The 17,976-nt window shown below is 50.2% G+C and overlaps 1 protein-coding gene across 1 annotated transcript; it reads right to left on the reverse strand.

The window, feature by feature from the left end:
- Positions 1-7,381: 7,381 nt before the first annotated feature.
- Positions 7,382-12,676, reverse strand: INA (internexin neuronal intermediate filament protein alpha). The gene is made up of 3 exons (XM_062496492.1): positions 11,744-12,676; positions 8,205-8,329; positions 7,382-7,655 (listed from the first exon to the last, which is right to left on the reverse strand). The coding sequence occupies exons 1-3, from the start codon at positions 12,674-12,676 to the stop codon at positions 7,382-7,384; spliced, it is 1,332 nt and encodes a 443-aa protein (XP_062352476.1).
- Positions 12,677-17,976: the final 5,300 nt, after the last annotated feature.

Here is a 17,976-nt window from a genome sequence, read left to right on the forward strand (position 1 = left end):
CTGGAGTAACATGAAATCTCTGGGACTCTGCTTTTAATGAGGGTTTTGGTGAAAAATAGCTCAGTAAACAAGTCAAGGTAATTTCTCCACAGAAATACAGGCAAAATAATCTTGTGTAGTTAAAGGACCCCCTTTTTCATCAACAAGAACACCTTTTCATGAAAGCCGCTTCTCAATTATTGTCTTTCATGTTTATGACTGTTGTTCTCGAGTCCCTGTGAACTGACTCTCTGCCACTGGAATCAAGGCATCTGGTTCAAATACTCAATATTGCCTGTTCCATTGTCACTCAAGGGTTTGTTTTCAAATTTATAGCTCTGTGCTAAAAAATCATTATCAGTATAACCACATTTTACATTGCAATTTCACCTTTAACCCTAGCTTGAACTTCACGTCTACATGTGCAGAGTTTAACAACTGTATAGAACCTGAGAGTTAATTCAAATTAATGTCATTCTAGGATGCATTTGACTTGCATGGCCCCAAGAGGGCCGTGCTGCCACTGGCACTAATGTCAGTGTCAAATTCTGCTTTTCAAAAAAAAAAAAAAAAAAAGCCTCACGGATACCTTCAAAGGATTTTTCTGTAGGATAAATCACATGCCAGCTATAATGTAGAAGGCCAACACTCCCTTCTTTACCCTTTCAGTGGTTTAATGAGGAGGATCAAATGTTTGTAGCCTGTGGTACATTTGGCATGAATGCTTAGTGACCTGTTATTTCCCTTTTGTCCACTTCTCTCTGTTTCTTCCTCACCTGCCTTCAGAAAGTGTATTTTTAGCATAGTTTTTGTGGCTGAACATCCTGCTTTCTTTCACCTGAAGGCACTGATGTGTTCCTTCTCTCCAGTGCTGCAGATCCCCTGGGGCACATCCATATGCAGCAGGGTGACCTTTAGCTATTGCCAAGGCTGAGCTGAGGCTCTGTGGTTTCCTGCATAATCAGCCTGCTTGCTTTAAAATGTGCCAATCTTCTTTCAGCTCTCCTGCTGCTCTTTTATGTCTGTTGGTCTCATTTTAACCTTGGCTTCCCTCCAGTCACTTTTGGTCCTGATGATAGAAGAGCTTCTGTAACAACAGGCCGTCTATGGAATGGCATCTCTGCCCTCGTGGGAGATGAGCCAGCCTTGTGCTCTGGAACTGAGGGAAGGTGTGATTGGACTCATTCATTATTTTACAGATGTTATTGTTTCTTTACTTGATGAGATCATTCTGGTTTTCCTTTCTCATTACCTTCTTAATAGCATCATGGCTAACACAGATCCTTATTAAATGCTGCTTATGAATGCAGCATAATTCTGAATTCCTGTACAGACCTGCTAATTTGCAGCAAGAGGAGATGATGAGCCTTGGTTTCCAGATTTCTTATGAATGCAGATTGAAGCTACAATCAAGCTGTGAGTCATATTGGTTATGTTCTGCCTGTTTTCTTTGTGTTCATTACAGGTTCAGGGTAAGAAGATGATAAAGTTCAAGAGACAGGTGAAAAGTGTAGCTGAACCCTCTAAACAGAGGGGACCTGCAATGGCCAGGGGTAGCTGTCATTTATGTCCTGAACACGGCAGTGCACCCAGCCTGGCTCTGCACTAACACCAGACTGTGGCACACATGAGCCAGGGGAGCTCTTAAAGCTTATTTCTGTAGACTTGAAACAACCAAAGAGTTTTATTGAAAAACCATTCAAGTTTGTCAAATACTAGTCCATGTTGAATTTATTTTCAGGGAATCATTAATCATTTATGTGCGATGATTTATATTAATATATTTTTAACAGTCAGTAGGAAAATTACATCCCTGACGTTTCTGGTTTTACTTTTTTTCAGTGTGGAATATCATTAATATGAAATCTGTGGTCAATACAAATGAGTGGAGGAATTCATTCCAGCAGCTGAGAGAAAGACTATTAACAGATACAGGAGTTTTTATGTATTGCATGCCTTTCTTTTAAAGAGATTGTCACATTGTCCCCATGAATCTTTTAATATGCTCAACAGAATGCACCAAGGGCCAGCCTGAGTGTTTATGTTCTTTAAAATGTACCTTTTAGGCTGTCATAAATGCTTGCTGAGAAATGGAGGAGTGCTGCAAATGGTGCATTCTCTTCACTTCTGCTTTTTATCTGTTTTTTCTACGTTGTGGTTCTTCTGTAACACCAATTAGTTCATCAGAAAGCAAAGTGGCCACAAATGGAATTTTACCATGTAATCTCTAAGAGACCCTTGTTGAATGAGCCAAAGGATATTTACGTTGACTGAGGTTTTAGAATGTTGCCATCAATACAGGTTTAATCACTGGACAAGTAAAATTTTATTATTTTTTGAGAGAGAAATGGTAATTGCATCTGAGATTAAATGCAATATTGATTGGCTGCCCTACAACTGCAGAATTCTTGCTGGAGCTATATTGACATCTTTACTGGGTTTGGGTTTAATGTAAAACAGTGTATTTGTGTCAATATGGCAGTGGTCTGCAAAAGAAATGGTTCCCAAAGTGGAAAAGAGCTTGCATTTTCTAATTGTGTGGTAAAAAAGTCTATTTGGAAATGAAAGCTTAAAATGTCTGTTTTCTTCCAAAGAAAACATTAACAGTAGAAAAGTGGGTGGTGGAGACTTGGCAAAGATTGGGGAAAATTGTGTGTTCCTGTGAGAGTCCCCTGAATGGATTTTCTGGTGTCCAGTAGGGGAATCTCAGCTTCTCAGTCCATGAGGGTGTTTCACCTGTGTACCTGATAGCATGAAACTGAGAGGGGTTTGGTATCTTTGAGACTTCCAGTGCTCTCAAATGTGGCTGAAGTTAAGCTGATGAGCATAAGAAATGATTGGGGAGGATGTAGGGGGTAAAGAGGACATGGAGTCAGAGTATGATCCTGTAATCCTTGCTTCCTTAAGAATCTAGCCTGAATGTTTTGGCTTGCTGAATCATTTTGGCTTGCTTCAGTCATTCTTATTCATACATCTCTCAGGTCTCATTGGTAGACTAGGAATTTGCTAATGAGGTGTCATATCTGGGGCTTAGGGTGTTGTGGGGTTTTTTTGGTTTGGTTTTTGTTTTGCATTTCCACTGAAAATTTCCTTAAACTTAATGATGTTCTGAGCCTCACTACAAACCACTTTTTTCAGTGTGAGCTCAGCTTTTTCTTACAGACCACACTTGGTCTGCATGTGCATCATCTTAGGGAATGACTACATGTCTGTTAGAGCATTTACAAGGCTGCTCTGGACATTGGAGGGCCAAGAACTTGTTTTTCCTTGTGCTCTCTGGCATACAGGCATCAGCTGCCTCTCGATTTAAAGGCAAAGGAGCAGAGTGAGCCTGCTGTGATAGGAATGGACTTTGGGCCTCTGTTGTTTCAGAACTGATACAGAACCTCAAGAGCTTTGCTGCCATCAGGAAGTGAATGTGTACCTGGGACTCTGGAATCGCATTCTGACATTTTCTGGATATTGCCCTTCTGTCTAAGCCGATGTTTATCATGGACACTGTTTCTTCTTCATGTTATGCTCTATGTCAGTTCTGGCCAGCACAATGTCTGCTTTAACAAGGGTGTAATTGCTTGTCACAGAGTTGCAGGCTCACCTCTGATTGAGTTGGGTTTTGGATGAAGACCCCTGCAAAATCTGTAGGAGTGTGTTCCCCCTGACCCCCCAGCTCTGCAGCCTTTTAGTTCAGCTGGAAGCCCTGGAACAGACCAGGATCAATGAAAATTCTCCCACCCCACCCAAAGCAGTGCCCTGTTTGCATGTTGTGCTGCATTTGCCAAGTGATCCTTATTCCATAGACCTGTGAAATCTTGCATTAATGAGCTGGCATTGCTTGTGCTATTTTGACATAAATTCTGCTTCAAAGTGTCAAACCCCAGTGATGGGGACATTTGATCATTCAGAGACATGTGTTTGGCTGCTGGTGTTAGGGCTCTGTGTGGGTCACTCTCTGCAGGAGGAAGCTCTTTTCCTTAAAGAGGTGTTTGTGCCAAAAGCTGGCAAAGAGAGAATTGGCTGGATCCAGCCAAAGGTGCCGGAAGAGACTGCACTGAATTGCTTATTGATTCCTTCTTGCTGAATTACAGCATTCTTCCTCAGTCTGGAAAAGGAGATGTTTGCATTCCTGCCAAAGGAAAACTTTTGGGGTTTGAGGGATTTTTTTTCACTTGGCTGCTTTTTCTTTGGCTTACTTTTAATGAATTGCAGCATCTAGATGGATAAGCATCATTAGCAAAACTTCTCCGTGTGCAGCAACTTTGTTTTCAAGGAGCTCTACATCTCCGCTGTATGGGCCAGCATCTGCATTCAATGAAAAAACAAACAGCCAGTTCAGTGGTGGGAGTTTGTCTCATTGTGTGGAAGCTCAAGTTCTCCCCAGCATAAAGATGAAGGAGATGCAGTATAATGGAGAAATAGCTGTGCTCTGCTGCTTCCTGAGCTGAAGGTGCAGTCTGTGTCCACAGCTGCCTTTTATCCAAGAGGTCGAAGTTTTATAGAGGTATAAATCTTTCAACATCTGCAGTGTGACTCACTCCTTCCCTCTGGCAGCCTGGGTGCTTAACCAGTTAGAAAGATAGGACCACAGAGGAGGATTTATTGTCCTGTTCCACCTTATGTTTTCACTGTAGAAGCCTTCTGATGCATATAAGCAGGCAGGTAAAAGGAGCCACTCTGAAGAAGATAGCAGTGGAAAAGGAGGTCTGGATGAAGATAGTCAGAGGTCAGCATTGGCAACATGTTCAGGCAGGCCTGTCCCTTTTTGCTGTCATTTTTCTTCTCATAAAGAAAGTGAGAGTGTAGACATGGGCCTCCCTGCCTGTTGCCCCTCTCTCACCTCTGGAGTTTAACACCATGAGACAGCACCAAACTGCTGCAGAGCTACTGAAATGCAGGAAATCTCTGGGCTGGCCCTCGCACTGCAGCCATTTTCTAAAATAGTTTCTTGTCCTTCCTGCAGCTCCTCCATTGTGCTCCTCCACTGGCAGCCCCTCTACACTGATATCACCAAAGTAAAATTCCCAGCTTCACTATTAGCATCCAGATAGCTGAGCAAGCAGGAATTCTGACTGAGGATTGCGCTGGGAACAAAGAATGGGTCAGGCTGCTTATGCTCAAGGGACAGAAAGCAGCAGTGCTGGAGAGTGTTTGAGATTCAGAGTATGTTTCATTAGCTGCACAGTCACATCTGCTTTTTATTCCCCCTATGGACTAGGAGAAATACTGTTTGTTTGCATTTCCTAACTGACAGCTGAGCCAGGAGATATTTGGACATTTCTTGATCTTGTTTTATGTGCCAGTGCCTTGGACTTAACTCTGCAAGTGCTAGCTCCCCTAGGTTCTGCCTGGGCACCCTAAGTTGCTCTGTTCTTTTTTGCTGAGGGCTGCTGGTGAGCTGCACTGCTCCAGCCATGCCCTGGGGCCCCTCTTCTGCCTCTGGAAAGTGCCCCTTGCTTCACCCACCTGCAGGGCTGCCCTCCCCAGGGCTGTCTCCCCACAGTGAGCAGCCCCTCCAGGACATGGTCCCCAAGGTTATCAGTGTGACAGGATCAAGGTGTAGCTGTGCTGCTCCTGGCCTGCAGCTCTGGTGGCAAAGCCTGTGACTGTCACACTGTGTCCCTGAGGCTCTGGGACAGATTGCCATGTCATGGTGCAACAAAGCAGGAATGGAAAGGCAACAGGACAGTGTGATCTGGCAGGACCACCCAGCAGGAAGCTGTCTGTGCTTTTTCCCTCTACAGCCACATCTCAAGCAGAATGTGTGCCTCTTCCAAATATAAGCCGCTGCTGGTCACAGCGCCTGTGACTGCTGAGTTTTGGGAGGTAGGTGCACCCTCTGCTCTTGTGTAAATCACTTTATCTTCAGTTGTGCAAAGCATGAGGCTGTTTCTAACCCCTGAGCACACAGGCACACACACATGGAGAGGAAATGACAGATACCTTGGGACTGAACTGGCAGGGGTGTGATGCAAATCACAGCCTCAGAGTCCATTTTCTGAGCAAATGAGGGTGCATTTGGCCATGGCAGACCTTGATCCCTCAGCCAGCTGGCCATAAACTCTTCTACACAGTAGGGCCACCACGACAGGCACCTGGTATGAGCCCCAGCCATGCCCCACTGCCATGGGTGGGTCCAGCCCTTACCTTGCAAGCCCAGCAGGAGGTGTTGGCAGCTGTACCCCAACACTGAGCTCTTCACAGGGGCCCAGAGGGACTGCTGGGCACTGAACCAGCTGAGGACCAGACACTGAGGTGAGCTCCCAAGATGATGCAGCAGCAAAGACGACAAAATAGCTCGGTTTGATCCACACAACTATTTCTTTTTTTAATTATTAACTTGTGCCTTACAATAGAAGAGGAAAGAGTGCGAGCAAACGATTTGCTGGTTCCAGGAACTACTCTGGCAGCACTGCAAGGGCAGCGAGGTCTGGTGATGATAACCCTGCCAGGGCACTGACACACAACACGTGGAGTCTCCGGCTCTTGCAAAAGCGATCGCTGGCAATTTAAGGCATTGAAGGAAACCTACGGTTATTAAATCCTACATCAAATTTGGCACACATTGGAACAGTTAGAGCGGAGACAAGGATGCTTTGCAGGTTGGTATTCGGGAGTCCTGCAGCTTCCCGGTGCTGGCTGATGCTAATCTGGGCACAGGGTTTTCATGTGAAGACTGTGCAGCCAAACAAGGGGCCCTCAGACCCTCATATTTGGGAGACAGTGATACCACATACCCACAGCATGGTGGTGCCTTTACCTCCAATGTAGCAGTTCCCTGCCTTGTGCCTGCTGCTTATAAACCCCATGTGCTGTCAGAAATCAAGAGCTGTCAGTACAAAGAAAATTTAACATTCCTTATAGTTCAAAATATACGTGGCTGAGATCAGATGTCAGGTGTGGTTACAGTCCAGTATGGCTATTCTGTGCTTCTAGGGTTAAAAGTGGACGGCTACAGTTTGAGGAATAGGGAAGAGTTTAGCTGTACATGGATTTGGATAGTTGATGAAGGTATGTAGCCTTGAAACTAGTTGCAGTAAACATGTTGAATTTCCCTCCCCTCCCCAGAGAGCTGGCTCAGCAGCATTCCCTGCTGGCTGCCCCTTGCCCAGGGCTGGAGGAGAGAGGGAGTGCTCTGAGTCCATGTGCCACCACCACAACGACCAACATGCATCTCTAGCTACCTGTCCTGTGTGCCCCCACCACATTTAAAAGGGAGCAATGTGCCAAGCTCGGCCTCTGTGTGGCAGGACCCGCAAGGAAGCCATCCCTGGGTGTCCCTGGGGGGGTTATGTGTTTTCAAGGGAAGCTTCCTGCGAGCCAAGTGCAGCTTTGTGCCCAGAGGAGCAATTTCAAGGCCGAGTGGAGACTGTTCCCCCTCAAATGCTTGTGAACAGGGTCCGGATGGTTACATCTTTGCATTTGCAAGGATACCTTCATGCAGGTTTAACCTCCCTCTTTTCTTGACAGAGGTTATGGTCCCCTCAATCACATCAGCCCTGCTGGATGATATTTTAGAGGTCACTTTAATAACCTCTCCTTGCTCCTCCTCTTTGAAGGACAAAGTAGAGGAACTAAAGCTCCTTGGCTGGAATGAGTAAGTGGGGCTGTGAAGGGAACTGAGTGATGGAAGGCCACTGCTTCCCATGTTGAAGAGGGTCTCCTCTCCCTCCAGCAGCTTCCTGAAAGCACATCACAATGGAAGAGGTTAGTATGGGGATGTGAAACATCTGCAAAACTTGAGAGCAAGGTGTGCCATGCAGGCAAGTCCAAGCCATCCCCACAGGGCACACTGCACCATGAGACTGATTCAAAATCATCTTTTGGTCAACCATTTCTGGAAGACTTGCAATATGGGGTACATGAGAGCAACTTTCTCCCTCCTTTCCTTTCCAGAAACATCAGGAAAATAAATACCTGAAGCACAGCCTTTTGTATTTACCTTTAACTTTGCAAGAGAGACAAGTTTCCAACCCAAACTGTCCCCATTAAAAATACTGCTTCTGGGATGGCTGAGGGATGTGGTTCACAGCTGGACATGGAGCTGTGGCTGCTCCCCAGGCAGAAGTGTGGCACATCCAGGCAGCAGAGATTAACAACATGCTTGTAGTGCTCCTTGTGTGTATACTCAAGTATTTTCTGGGCCCTTGAAAACACCCCAGCTTAGTGGGGTCAGGGGATTGGGCTTGGGAAGAGCAAGTCCAGGTAGAGCAGGAATAGAGCAGCCTTACCTGTAAGCAGCTATCTCGATATCAAGGGCCATCTTGACATTGAGCAGGTCTTGGTACTCCCTCAAGTGCCGAGCCATCTCATTTTTGGTGTTTCGCAGGTCATCCTCCAGCTGTCCAATGGTGTCCTGCAAAGGCAAGGGTGCTCAGCCCTGCATTTTGGAACAGGGACCTCTCCCACAGTCCCACTCTGCTTTGCCCATTGTAGAGACAGGGAAGTTGCAGTGGGCACTTGATGGCACATCCCACCAGGAGCTTGGGACCATGAAATCTCATGCTAGAAGGGATGAAGAAGCAGGCAGAGACCAGGCATGGCTTGTGAGCGTGTGCAGTGGGGGAGGCTTTAGTCATTGATGGATTTATGTAGTTTCTCCCATCTGCAGCGGGGTGTGTGAGATGGGCAAATCATTATTTGGTGGTGGAGGGAGTGTCAGTCCTGCAGGGGACAAGGCAGGCTGCTACAGAGAGAAGTTTTTGGCTTAAACATTATCAAAGTAGAGGCAGTGGCTCAACAAGACAAGTAAAAGCACCCCGCACTGCAGCAGCAAAGAAAGGCTGCAGTCTCCATCTGCAGGGCTTAAGAAGGGTTGAGACAAGCTTCCAGGAGCTGGAAGGAGAGGTGCTGCTGCAAGGCGTTCCCTCCAGGTGGGGATGTCTGTCACCTTCCTGGGAAAATGCCTCAGAGCCCCAGAGTGGGGGATTATGAATGCAGGGATTTGGGGAGGTTACAGAGACAGGGGCCAGGGTGCTCAGCTGGACAATGGTGTCCTTCTAGCATCCTTCCTGTCAGCTTTGCCCTGCCCTTTGTCCCTTATAACCAGTACTACCTGTGATGTGGAGGACTGCAGGGCCAGAGTTCCTGCTAACAAAGGAGACTAATATTTTCTTCTCTTTTTTTTTCCTCGGAAAGCATGCAGTCTGTATTTTTCCCGCAGGCATCTAGGTATCTAAGCAGCAGCTTGAAAGCAGTGAAACCTTTCCCAATCAGGTTTCCTGCTGCCAGCTGCCCCACTGTGCCACCAGAGGAGCGTGATTTGGAACAGGAATGAGTCAGCAGTTTGCACTTAAGGCACGATGCAGCCCTTCCTACAGCTCCCTGCAATGGCCACTGCCAACCTCCACTCTCCTGCCCCCCTCCCAGAGTCAGGCCTTTTCAACTGCTTCCAGATCCTCTGTTCCAAGCAAATGATCTTTGTCCTGTCATATCATCCTCATCTTGTGCCCTTCCCATTCCTATCATGTCCACAGCTTCCTCTCCTGCCTAACCTTCCTCATGGACAGTGCAGAGGCAGTCATGGCATGTGGAGCTGCCCAAGGAGCAGGGAGCTGTGCTGACAGTGATGCAGTGGGCCCCATTTGAGCAGAGCCCCTCAGAGTAGCAGCTCATCCTGAATGCAGCATGGAGCATGTCACAGTTGGATTATCTGGGCACAATCAGCCTTGCAGGAGAGTTAGGAGCCATCCTTGTGGTCTCTGCTCTGACCTGTGCTGCCCCGACCATTTTCCACAGCAAAAGATCTGCAAGAAACTGTGCCTCTGAGGACATCATTGGGGCATCAGCTGAAAAGCCCCAGAACATGCACGGCTGCTGCTGTGCAAGTTAAAGCCTCTGCTCCTATGCAGATTGATTCTGCACTGAGCCAGGGCAGGAAGGCATGACTTGTGATGATCCCACCCTGGAACAGCTCCACTCTTGCTTCTGTGACTCTTTGTGCCTCCAGTCCTCTTCCCTCTGCCTGTAGTCCACATGAACAAAAATATCTTTCCAAATTGATTGTCTTTGTTCCTGGTGCGCACCTGTCTTCCACACCCCAGCTGTACTAGCTGGTAGAATAACACCCCACCACCACCACCACTGCAAACCTTTCCCTTAAAAAAAAGCTCTTGCATGTTGGATCATATTTGACTGGGCAACCCACAATTATGAAGACATGCCCCTGCTTTAGTAGGATCATTTTAAAAGCTCAGACAATAGGAGCATTCTCTTTTAAGACACGCTTCCAAACCTTCTCCACTGTTTGCAGCCAGGGAAATTACTTAGGTGCAGCATATACACATTGCTCAAAACACTGTTAAGTATTGCTACACATAAAGCAGATCCTGAGGGTCATATAGGAAAGCACTGCCATGCTGTCACTAAAGCAATTTCAATTATGGTGCTGTTTAATCCAGTTGCCTCATTTTTTTCCCCAATTGATAGGCTGCTCTTTCACATGGCATCAAGAGTATCTAAGATTACTGTGTATATTTTTTTCACTATAGAAAATATTTTATATTGCCTATTTCCATAAAAATTGTTGGAGACCACCTCAACTATTCAGGAAGCTTGCAAGCAGCTTGGAACTAAGTAATGAATTCTAGAGCACCTGGCAAAATTTGGAAATGACAAAGCAGTACTTGAGCCCTCCAGGTATGATTAAAGGCAGTTGTTTCAGTATTTAAAAGGAAATGGCTTGATTTAGAAATTACAGATCATTTAACAGCCATGTAATAGAACAATCTCACGATTCATTTTATTGTAAATCATGCACATTTCCCTGTAACAAGAAAACATGGCAATACTGCAATAATGGAAAAATGGAATAAGAGATGGAGCGCTCAGTGTCTGTCTTACATGAGCAATTCCACAGACATAAAAGATGCTGGGATATGTCTGCAACTCCAGACTTAACCTTTGCAGAGTTCCAATTTCTGCAGTGCAGGTGCCAAGAGCCAGGCCACAGGGCAAAGGGCCAAGCCTGGGCAGACAGCTTCGAGGAATTACCCACAACGATGTGTAGGCAATTTTGGACCTGATCCTTAAGGGACAGGACACGGACAGATCGATGCCCCAAACAGTGCTACCGTGTGCAGTGATTTCCCTTGCAGGAAGGGAGAGTTGGACCGAGTGTCCTGGCCATCCTTCCCGAAACCTGCCCTGTGGGGTTTTGCCTCTGGATAAAGGGTGAAGGCAACAGGCAATGCCGTGATGGGGCAGGATCTGTGTGCAGGGCAGAGAGGCACAATGCTGGGAAGGATGCGGGGATGCGTGGCGCTGCGCAGCGCTGCAGGGGCACTGCCTGCATGGGTGGGTGCTGCGCAAGGCAGGGGGGGTGGGTGCCGTTCTGTGTGGGGGTGTTTTGTGTAACGCGGCACTGATCGGGACAGCACAGGCGATGGTGCTGAGCCATGCGGGGCGGGGGCAGCATCGCATGGGGCCGGGGTGTCCAGCGCTGCACAGAACTGAGGGGGGGGGGGGGGGGGTGGGCTGCTGCCAGGGACAGAGCTGCTCTGCATCACTTCGCAGGCCGCGGAGATGCTCAGCGCTGCAAAGGACCAGGGCAGAGAAAGTGCGGGGTCGCGGGTACAGGTGGGGCGCCGCGCCGGGTGTTCGCATGGGATGAGATTCCCGGTACTACACATTACAGGGTGGGATGCTGCTGGGATGGAGGTGCCGACTGGTGCGGATGGAGCGGGAGGAGGATGCTCGGTGCCTCCCAGTACCGGCGCTGCCCGGTGCCAGGGGAGGGGACAGTGACGGTTCCCGGCGCCGCCCGGCTCACCTGCAGGCCGGCGGCCTCGGCGTTGTGCCGCTCCTCCAGCTCCTGCAGCTGCCTCTCCAGGGACTGGTGAGCACCGCGCAGGCTCTCCATCTCCACCAGGCGAGCCTGGAGCTGGCGGCGGCACTCGCCGGCCTCCCGGCGGCTGGCACGCACGGCCTCCTGGCTGCGGGCCGCCCGCTCGTGCAGGCGGGCGCAGCGGGCGCGGTACCAGTCCTCGGCCGCCTGCAGGTTGCGGGCCGCCAGCGCCTCGTACTGAGCGCGCAGCTCCCGCAGCGCCGCGGCCAGGTCGGGCCGCTGGGCCGGCGGCGGGGCCGCGGCCGGGAACGCGGCGCCCAGCTCGGCGAGATGCTCGGCGTGGGCGCTGCGCAGCGCCGCCAGCTCCTCCTGAAGCGCCGCCGCCCGCCGCTCCAGATCGGCGCTGGCGCGGGAGGCCGCCTCGGCCGCCTGCTGCCGGGAGCGCAGCGCCCGCTCCGCCTCGGCGCGGCTCCGCGCCTCCTCCTCGCAGCGCGCCCGCAGCCGCTGCGTCTCCTCGGCCAGGCGCGCCCGTTCCAGCGCCGCCTGCGCCCGCTCCCCGTGCGCCTCCTCCAGCCGGGCGCGCAGGGCGCGCAGCTCCCCGCCCAGCATCTGCCCCAGCCGGCGCGGCTCGTCCGAGCGCTGCCGCAGCGCCGCCAGCTCCGCCGCCAGCGCCTGGTTCCGCTCCTCCAGCGCCCGCACCCGCTCAATGTACCCGGCGAAGCGCTCGTTGAGGCCCTGCAGCTGCTCCTTCTCGCTGCTCCGCGCCCGCCGCGGCTCCGCGCCGCGCTCCCGCACCGCCTCCGGCTCCGCGCCCGGGCGCGCCCACCGGCCCGCCGGCATCTCGGAGCGCCGCGGGGCCTCCGCGAAGAGGTGGCGGTAGGAGGCGGCCAGCGCCGCCGGCTCCGCGCTGTAGCTCATGGCGGCGGAGCGGGACCGGCGGCGGTGTCGGCGCTTATATACGGCGGGGCGGAGCGCGGCGCGGCGCGGAGGGGGCGCAGGGCGGAGCGCTCCCGTGGGGAGGGGGTGCGGTGCGGTGCGGTGCGGTGCGACGCGGTGCGGTGCGGTGCGGTGCTGTGCGGTGCGGTGCGGTGCGGTGCGGTGCGGCGCGGTGCGGTGCGGTGCGGTGCCGCCGCAGCAGGAGGCGGCAGGAGCTGTCCGTCCGCCGCGGTGCTGAAGGGCTGTGACAGCGGGCGGGGCACGGAGCGGGACGGCCGGATAAATGGATTGGGGGGGTGGGTATAGACGGACCCACGGACGCAGAAGGAACATGCAAACATACACAGGCATAAGAACCAGGTCATACACGCACACGAAGAGACGGATGGACAGGCATGTGAAAAGAGTCAGGCACATTCGCAGTGAGACACAATACGTCCACATGCTCGGAGCCAGAGAGACAAAGGGACAAGCAGCCGTTCAGAGAGACGCACAGATGCACTGACAAGGAGAGGCAGAAAGGAAGAGAGACAGAAGGAAGCAGGCAGAAATGGGCAGGTGGAGAGAGAGAGTCAGGCAGGCACTCAGAGAGACAAAAGGCAGACACACAGATGCACACACACATATACACACACAGAGATCACTCTTGCTGGGGTATACCCAGTTGTCCCCTCCAGTGCTCAAGGGAAGCTGTGCTGTGCATCTGTGTCTGGGCTGAAGGTGTCTGGGGCGGGGGGGTGGTTCCAGCCCCTCTTCTCTGGTAAGGACCAGGGTGCCTATGGCTGTGTGAGATCTCCATGGGATGTTGACGGGGGCTGTTGGGGTGCAGAGTTGGGGATATGCCTGGAGGAAGGTGTGACTAGGACAAGGTCTGATAATGATCAGTTCAGATATACCACAGGTGATGCACAGGGAGGATTTTGCCTTGAGGTTGTTTCCCAGGAACTGAAACACTTCCATCTCTCTACTGCCCACGCAAGCAGGCTGGGTCCTCCCACTGGCTAGGGTTTGCTGGGAGTACCCAGGGCTGCATCACTGACAGGAAGGTGGGTACATGCACACCCCACCTCCACACCAAGTGCACTGCCTGCACCACAGTGCAGGACCTCCAAGAGATCAGTGAGAAGTGACTGATTTCTGGGAGCAACAGCACAAAATACATCTGTGAGATGGAAAAACAACTTAATTGTGATTTAAGTGAGAGAAACATAGTGAAATGAGCAAATATTTGGATCCTCTCCCCTGCTGCGCATCTCTGTGCCACAGAGATCTGCAGTGATGCCCCATTCCTCTACTCCACTTATCCCTGTTTGTCCTCACAGGTGACCAGAGGACAGCATGAGGGAGTTCCAGAAAAGGAGCAGTGAGAACAAACAAGCTAGAGCTGGCATTGGAGAGAGCTGTGACTTCCAAAAGAACAGTTGCTGTGGTTGAGCAACACCTTCAGTGCAGGTAGCTCGATGTGCAGCTGCAGCGTGAGCTGCACACTTGCATAATCCGAGCAGCTCATGTTTTGATGGCAGAGCATCCTAGGCAGAGAGCCTTGGTGCAGGTGGAGCTGCCAAGGCTCGTCCTGGCCTGGGCTGCCTAGCTCACACTGCCAGGGCAGAAACCCTCTCCTCGGTCTGTTTTTTCTTCCAGCTATTTCACATACTCCCCACACACAGGTGCATTTTACCATTTCCTCAATATCTCTTACTTTGCATTACAATATCCTAAGTCAAGGGTTTACTACTGAAAGTAACTGATCACAGAACTGGGAAGTTTCCAGCTCTGCTTAGTTATGTGCATGACATTGCTTTGATGACTTTGCTCTGATGCTTATTACTGATGACAGAGGCTTCTGTCATTCTCTTTGTCATGAAAAAGTGGAGTGCAGCTCACCCTGCCTTCTTCACCTATGCTGTTTTAGCACTGCCATACATATGTACCCTAAAAGCTGGGTTGGGAGTGTCAGTCTCCTCCAGCACAAGAACTACATGGTAGTAGAACTGCTGACTTCCATGGGGAAAGACCCTGGGATAATCCCTTTGCTTCCCAATGGGTCGAGGTGTTCTGACATCATTCTACACACACAGGAGGCTGAATGAAACAGTTGAGACCTGTGCCAGTTGCTGATGTGACTGCTGGAACCATGTGGCTGAATGAGTTCAAAGAGTCAGAGTCACTAAATTGCAGTGAGCACTGCTGTCCTGCAGAACAACGCTGTGACCCAGTGGCTGGAGAAAAGATGAACAGTGGAATGTCAGACCTGAAATGAGATGACAAGCTGGACAAGTGGGCATAAACCAAAAGCAGGGCAGTGCCTGTGATGTGTTCAGCATCAGGAAACCTTGACACTTGAGAACTGTTGGGACACAAAGACACATGGCATCAGAGGCAACTTTATAAGGCTAGAAAACAATCAGAAAACCAAAGAGAAATAGTCCCATAGCCAAGAATTTTGCATCAATGAAACAACAATGGGTTGTATTAGGGATTAAATTACCCAGGACCATTCCATACCTCCTAGTTACTTCAAAAATCATGTCTTGCATGTGAGACAGCAGGACTCCTTAAAGCTCTGTGATATTCTCTGCACAGCCTCTGCCTGCTGACGAGGCTCATTAAACAACTTATCTCTTGCGCTGCAGACTGCCTGGGCTTGTGAGTCACAGAGAAAAACCATACTCTGAGCTATGTACACATGGCAATGGGACACACACCTCCTGGCCAGCACAGCCCGTGAAACTAATGCTTTGGAGAGCTGTTTTACCACCCATCCTCACCACAGCGGCTTTGTGAGAGGGAAATGTTTGCCAGCAGTAGGAAAAAGGCATATCCCAGTGTCTTTCCAGGACACTGCTGCCAGATCTCCTGTGGCATAGGTGGGTCTGACCCCCTGCAGGAGGGAGAGCTCTTTGGATCAGGGCAGCAAAGGCAGGGAGAAAACATGTGAGTGGTAAATACACATATGAGAATGGATGCATTTGCTTAATTACACACACACACACACAAATAAAAATAGGAAAATGGCTGTACTGGATCCCTTTAACTCAGGATTTTGTTTCTCACAGTGGGAGATTAATGCTTCTTCAGTATAACTTCTCTGGTTCTGTCTGTCTGCAGCTCTGGGGCTTCCCAGACAGCAGTCACATCTCTGTGTGCTGGCCCTTATCTAATCAGTGCAAGTTCATGTCCTGCATGCCATTGTGTTCTGTAATCCACAGTTTGATAATGCACTCTAAGAAAAAATATATTTTTTCATTTTTCAGAGTGGCTGGGAGCTAACTTCATTCCATGTCTCTGGCTTGTGGAACACAGTGGAAGAGCTGGGATATGGTTTCTCCCCATCCACCTCCCACTGCAGAATTTTGCAGACCTCTGTGTTACCCCACTTCACCTCTTTCCTAGGCTGAAAGGTTTTTGTCTATTTCATTTTCCTTTGCAGAAAAGCCATTTCACATTTTTAATCATCCTTGCTGGCTTCAGTGACTCTTCTGCAGTTTTGTGTTGGAAAGATGCACACACAGACATTTCAGGAGGGGCTTTGCCATGAGGATGCATGGAAAAGACAAATATAGGTGGCTTCATCTCCAAGTGAAAAGTCTTGCTTGGGGGCCCGGTGCAGGTGCTGTGAGATGTCCCAGGGTATTGGGAAGTACAGGCTGAGCTTCCCTGGCAGGCAGTGCCTCCTCTCCAGAGGCTTGGCACCGAAAATTGGCTTTGCTACAAGCCAGAACTAATAATTCTGCTGCTGTTGGTTGTTTCCCCTTGGAAGGGGATGGAGCAAGGCTGACAGAGCCTGCAGAGGTACAATGGGCCAAGTGCATCCAAGTCAACAAAACCCTGCCCAGCTGTGTGTCCCTGTGCCAGAGGGTGGTGGCAGAGCCTTATCACCTGGAGCAGAGTAGAGGGCAATATGAAAAGCTGAGGCAGTCCTTGGGGAGATAAAGGAAACATCATGGCAATGGGGACAAAAGAGCTGCTGCCAGAGTGAGGCAGACAGTCCCAGCCTCTAGCTACCACTGAGGCATGGGAAAGGAGATTGAAAGAGTATTCCAGTGGCTTGGTACAGCAATGTGGGCCTGGACGAGGTGGGGTAGATAGATGGCTGCCATCACCCTTGTCACTGGCAGGGATCAACCTGAGGTGCCAGAATCCCAGTGTGAGGCTTTTTCCACCCCTCCAGGGTCAGGAAAAACAGACAGAAAAAGGGAGGCTTGTTTTTTTCTGGGGATGGTTGTTTTGCTCTGCAGTTTCTGTGGCGGTGCTGACCCAGCATGGGTCACAGGGCAGTTTCTGCTCTGCACAATAATCCTCTTAGCCTGTCCAACCTAATGGTCATGGTGTGTGAGGGATGTAGTCTGTGCTCACAGTAGACTGGGATGGGACACACCTGCATGTTGCTGTGGTCACTGTCCCTCAAGCCCCCAGCCATCACCCCCTGCCACCTCAGCTGCTTGGGGACCTCCTCACCACTGTCCTGGCAGCAGATGGGTCACACACTGACCTCAGCCTTGTCCCAGCCCACGCTGAAGACACACTCCCCAGAGAATCAATGATTAATCACATCATTTTAACTGAACCTCTGGCTCTCTCAGCCATTGTAGAGCTTAAAAATAAATGAACATTGTGCAGCATGGGGAGCCGATGTCAAAGTAGAGTGACTAGGGTTTTATTTGATACTGAAGCCTGTGCTTCCTTAAGCTCACAACTCAAGGTATTGTATGTAACTCAATGGCAAACTAACACAAACTAGCCTCCTAAGGGACTTTGAAAATGAGCATTATGCGGCACACAGCAACAAGAGGCTGGCTGACAGAACTGTGGGAGCTCAGGCAGGCCAGGGAGGTGCAGGCCAGATTTTGTCTGAAGTGATGCCAGGCCCTGGAGGAAGCTGCTGAGGATTGTTCTGTCACTTGCTACATTGAATCACAGAATTGTTAGGGTTGGAACAGACCTCTGGAGATCTTCCAGTCCAACTCCCCTGACAAGGCAGGGTCACCTGGACCATGTGACACAGGAACATGTCCAGCTGGGTTTTGAATGTCTTCAGGGATGGAGACTCCATAACCTCCTTGGGCAGCCTGTTCAGTGCTCTGTCACCCTCAGCATAAAGTTTTTCTTCATCAGAGAAGGTTATGGGTCTGGAGCACCTCTTATGAGGAAAGCCTGAGGTCTGTTCAGCCTCGAGAAGAGGCAGCTGAGACAGGACCTCATTAATGTGTAAAAACATCTGAAGAGAGGGTGTCAAGATAATGGACCAGCTTCTGCTCAGTGGTGTCGGGCAACAGGACAAG

Source organism: Cinclus cinclus, chromosome 7 (genome assembly GCF_963662255.1).
Source record: "Cinclus cinclus chromosome 7, bCinCin1.1, whole genome shotgun sequence".
Classification (NCBI taxonomy): Eukaryota; Metazoa; Chordata; class Aves; order Passeriformes; family Cinclidae; genus Cinclus; species Cinclus cinclus.

Coding starts and splice junctions, on each gene's coding strand:
- INA (XM_062496492.1), bottom strand. CDS start 12,676: ATGAGCTACAGCGCGGAGCCGGCGGCGCTGGCCGCCTCCTACCGCCAC. Junction 8,330..11,743: donor CCGAGGCCGCCGGCCTGCAG/GTGAGCCGGGCG, acceptor TTGCCTTTGCAG/GACACCATTGGACAGCTGGA. Junction 7,656..8,204: donor ATCGAGATAGCTGCTTACAG/GTAAGGCTGCTC, acceptor ATGTGCTTTCAG/GAAGCTGCTGGAGGGAGAGG.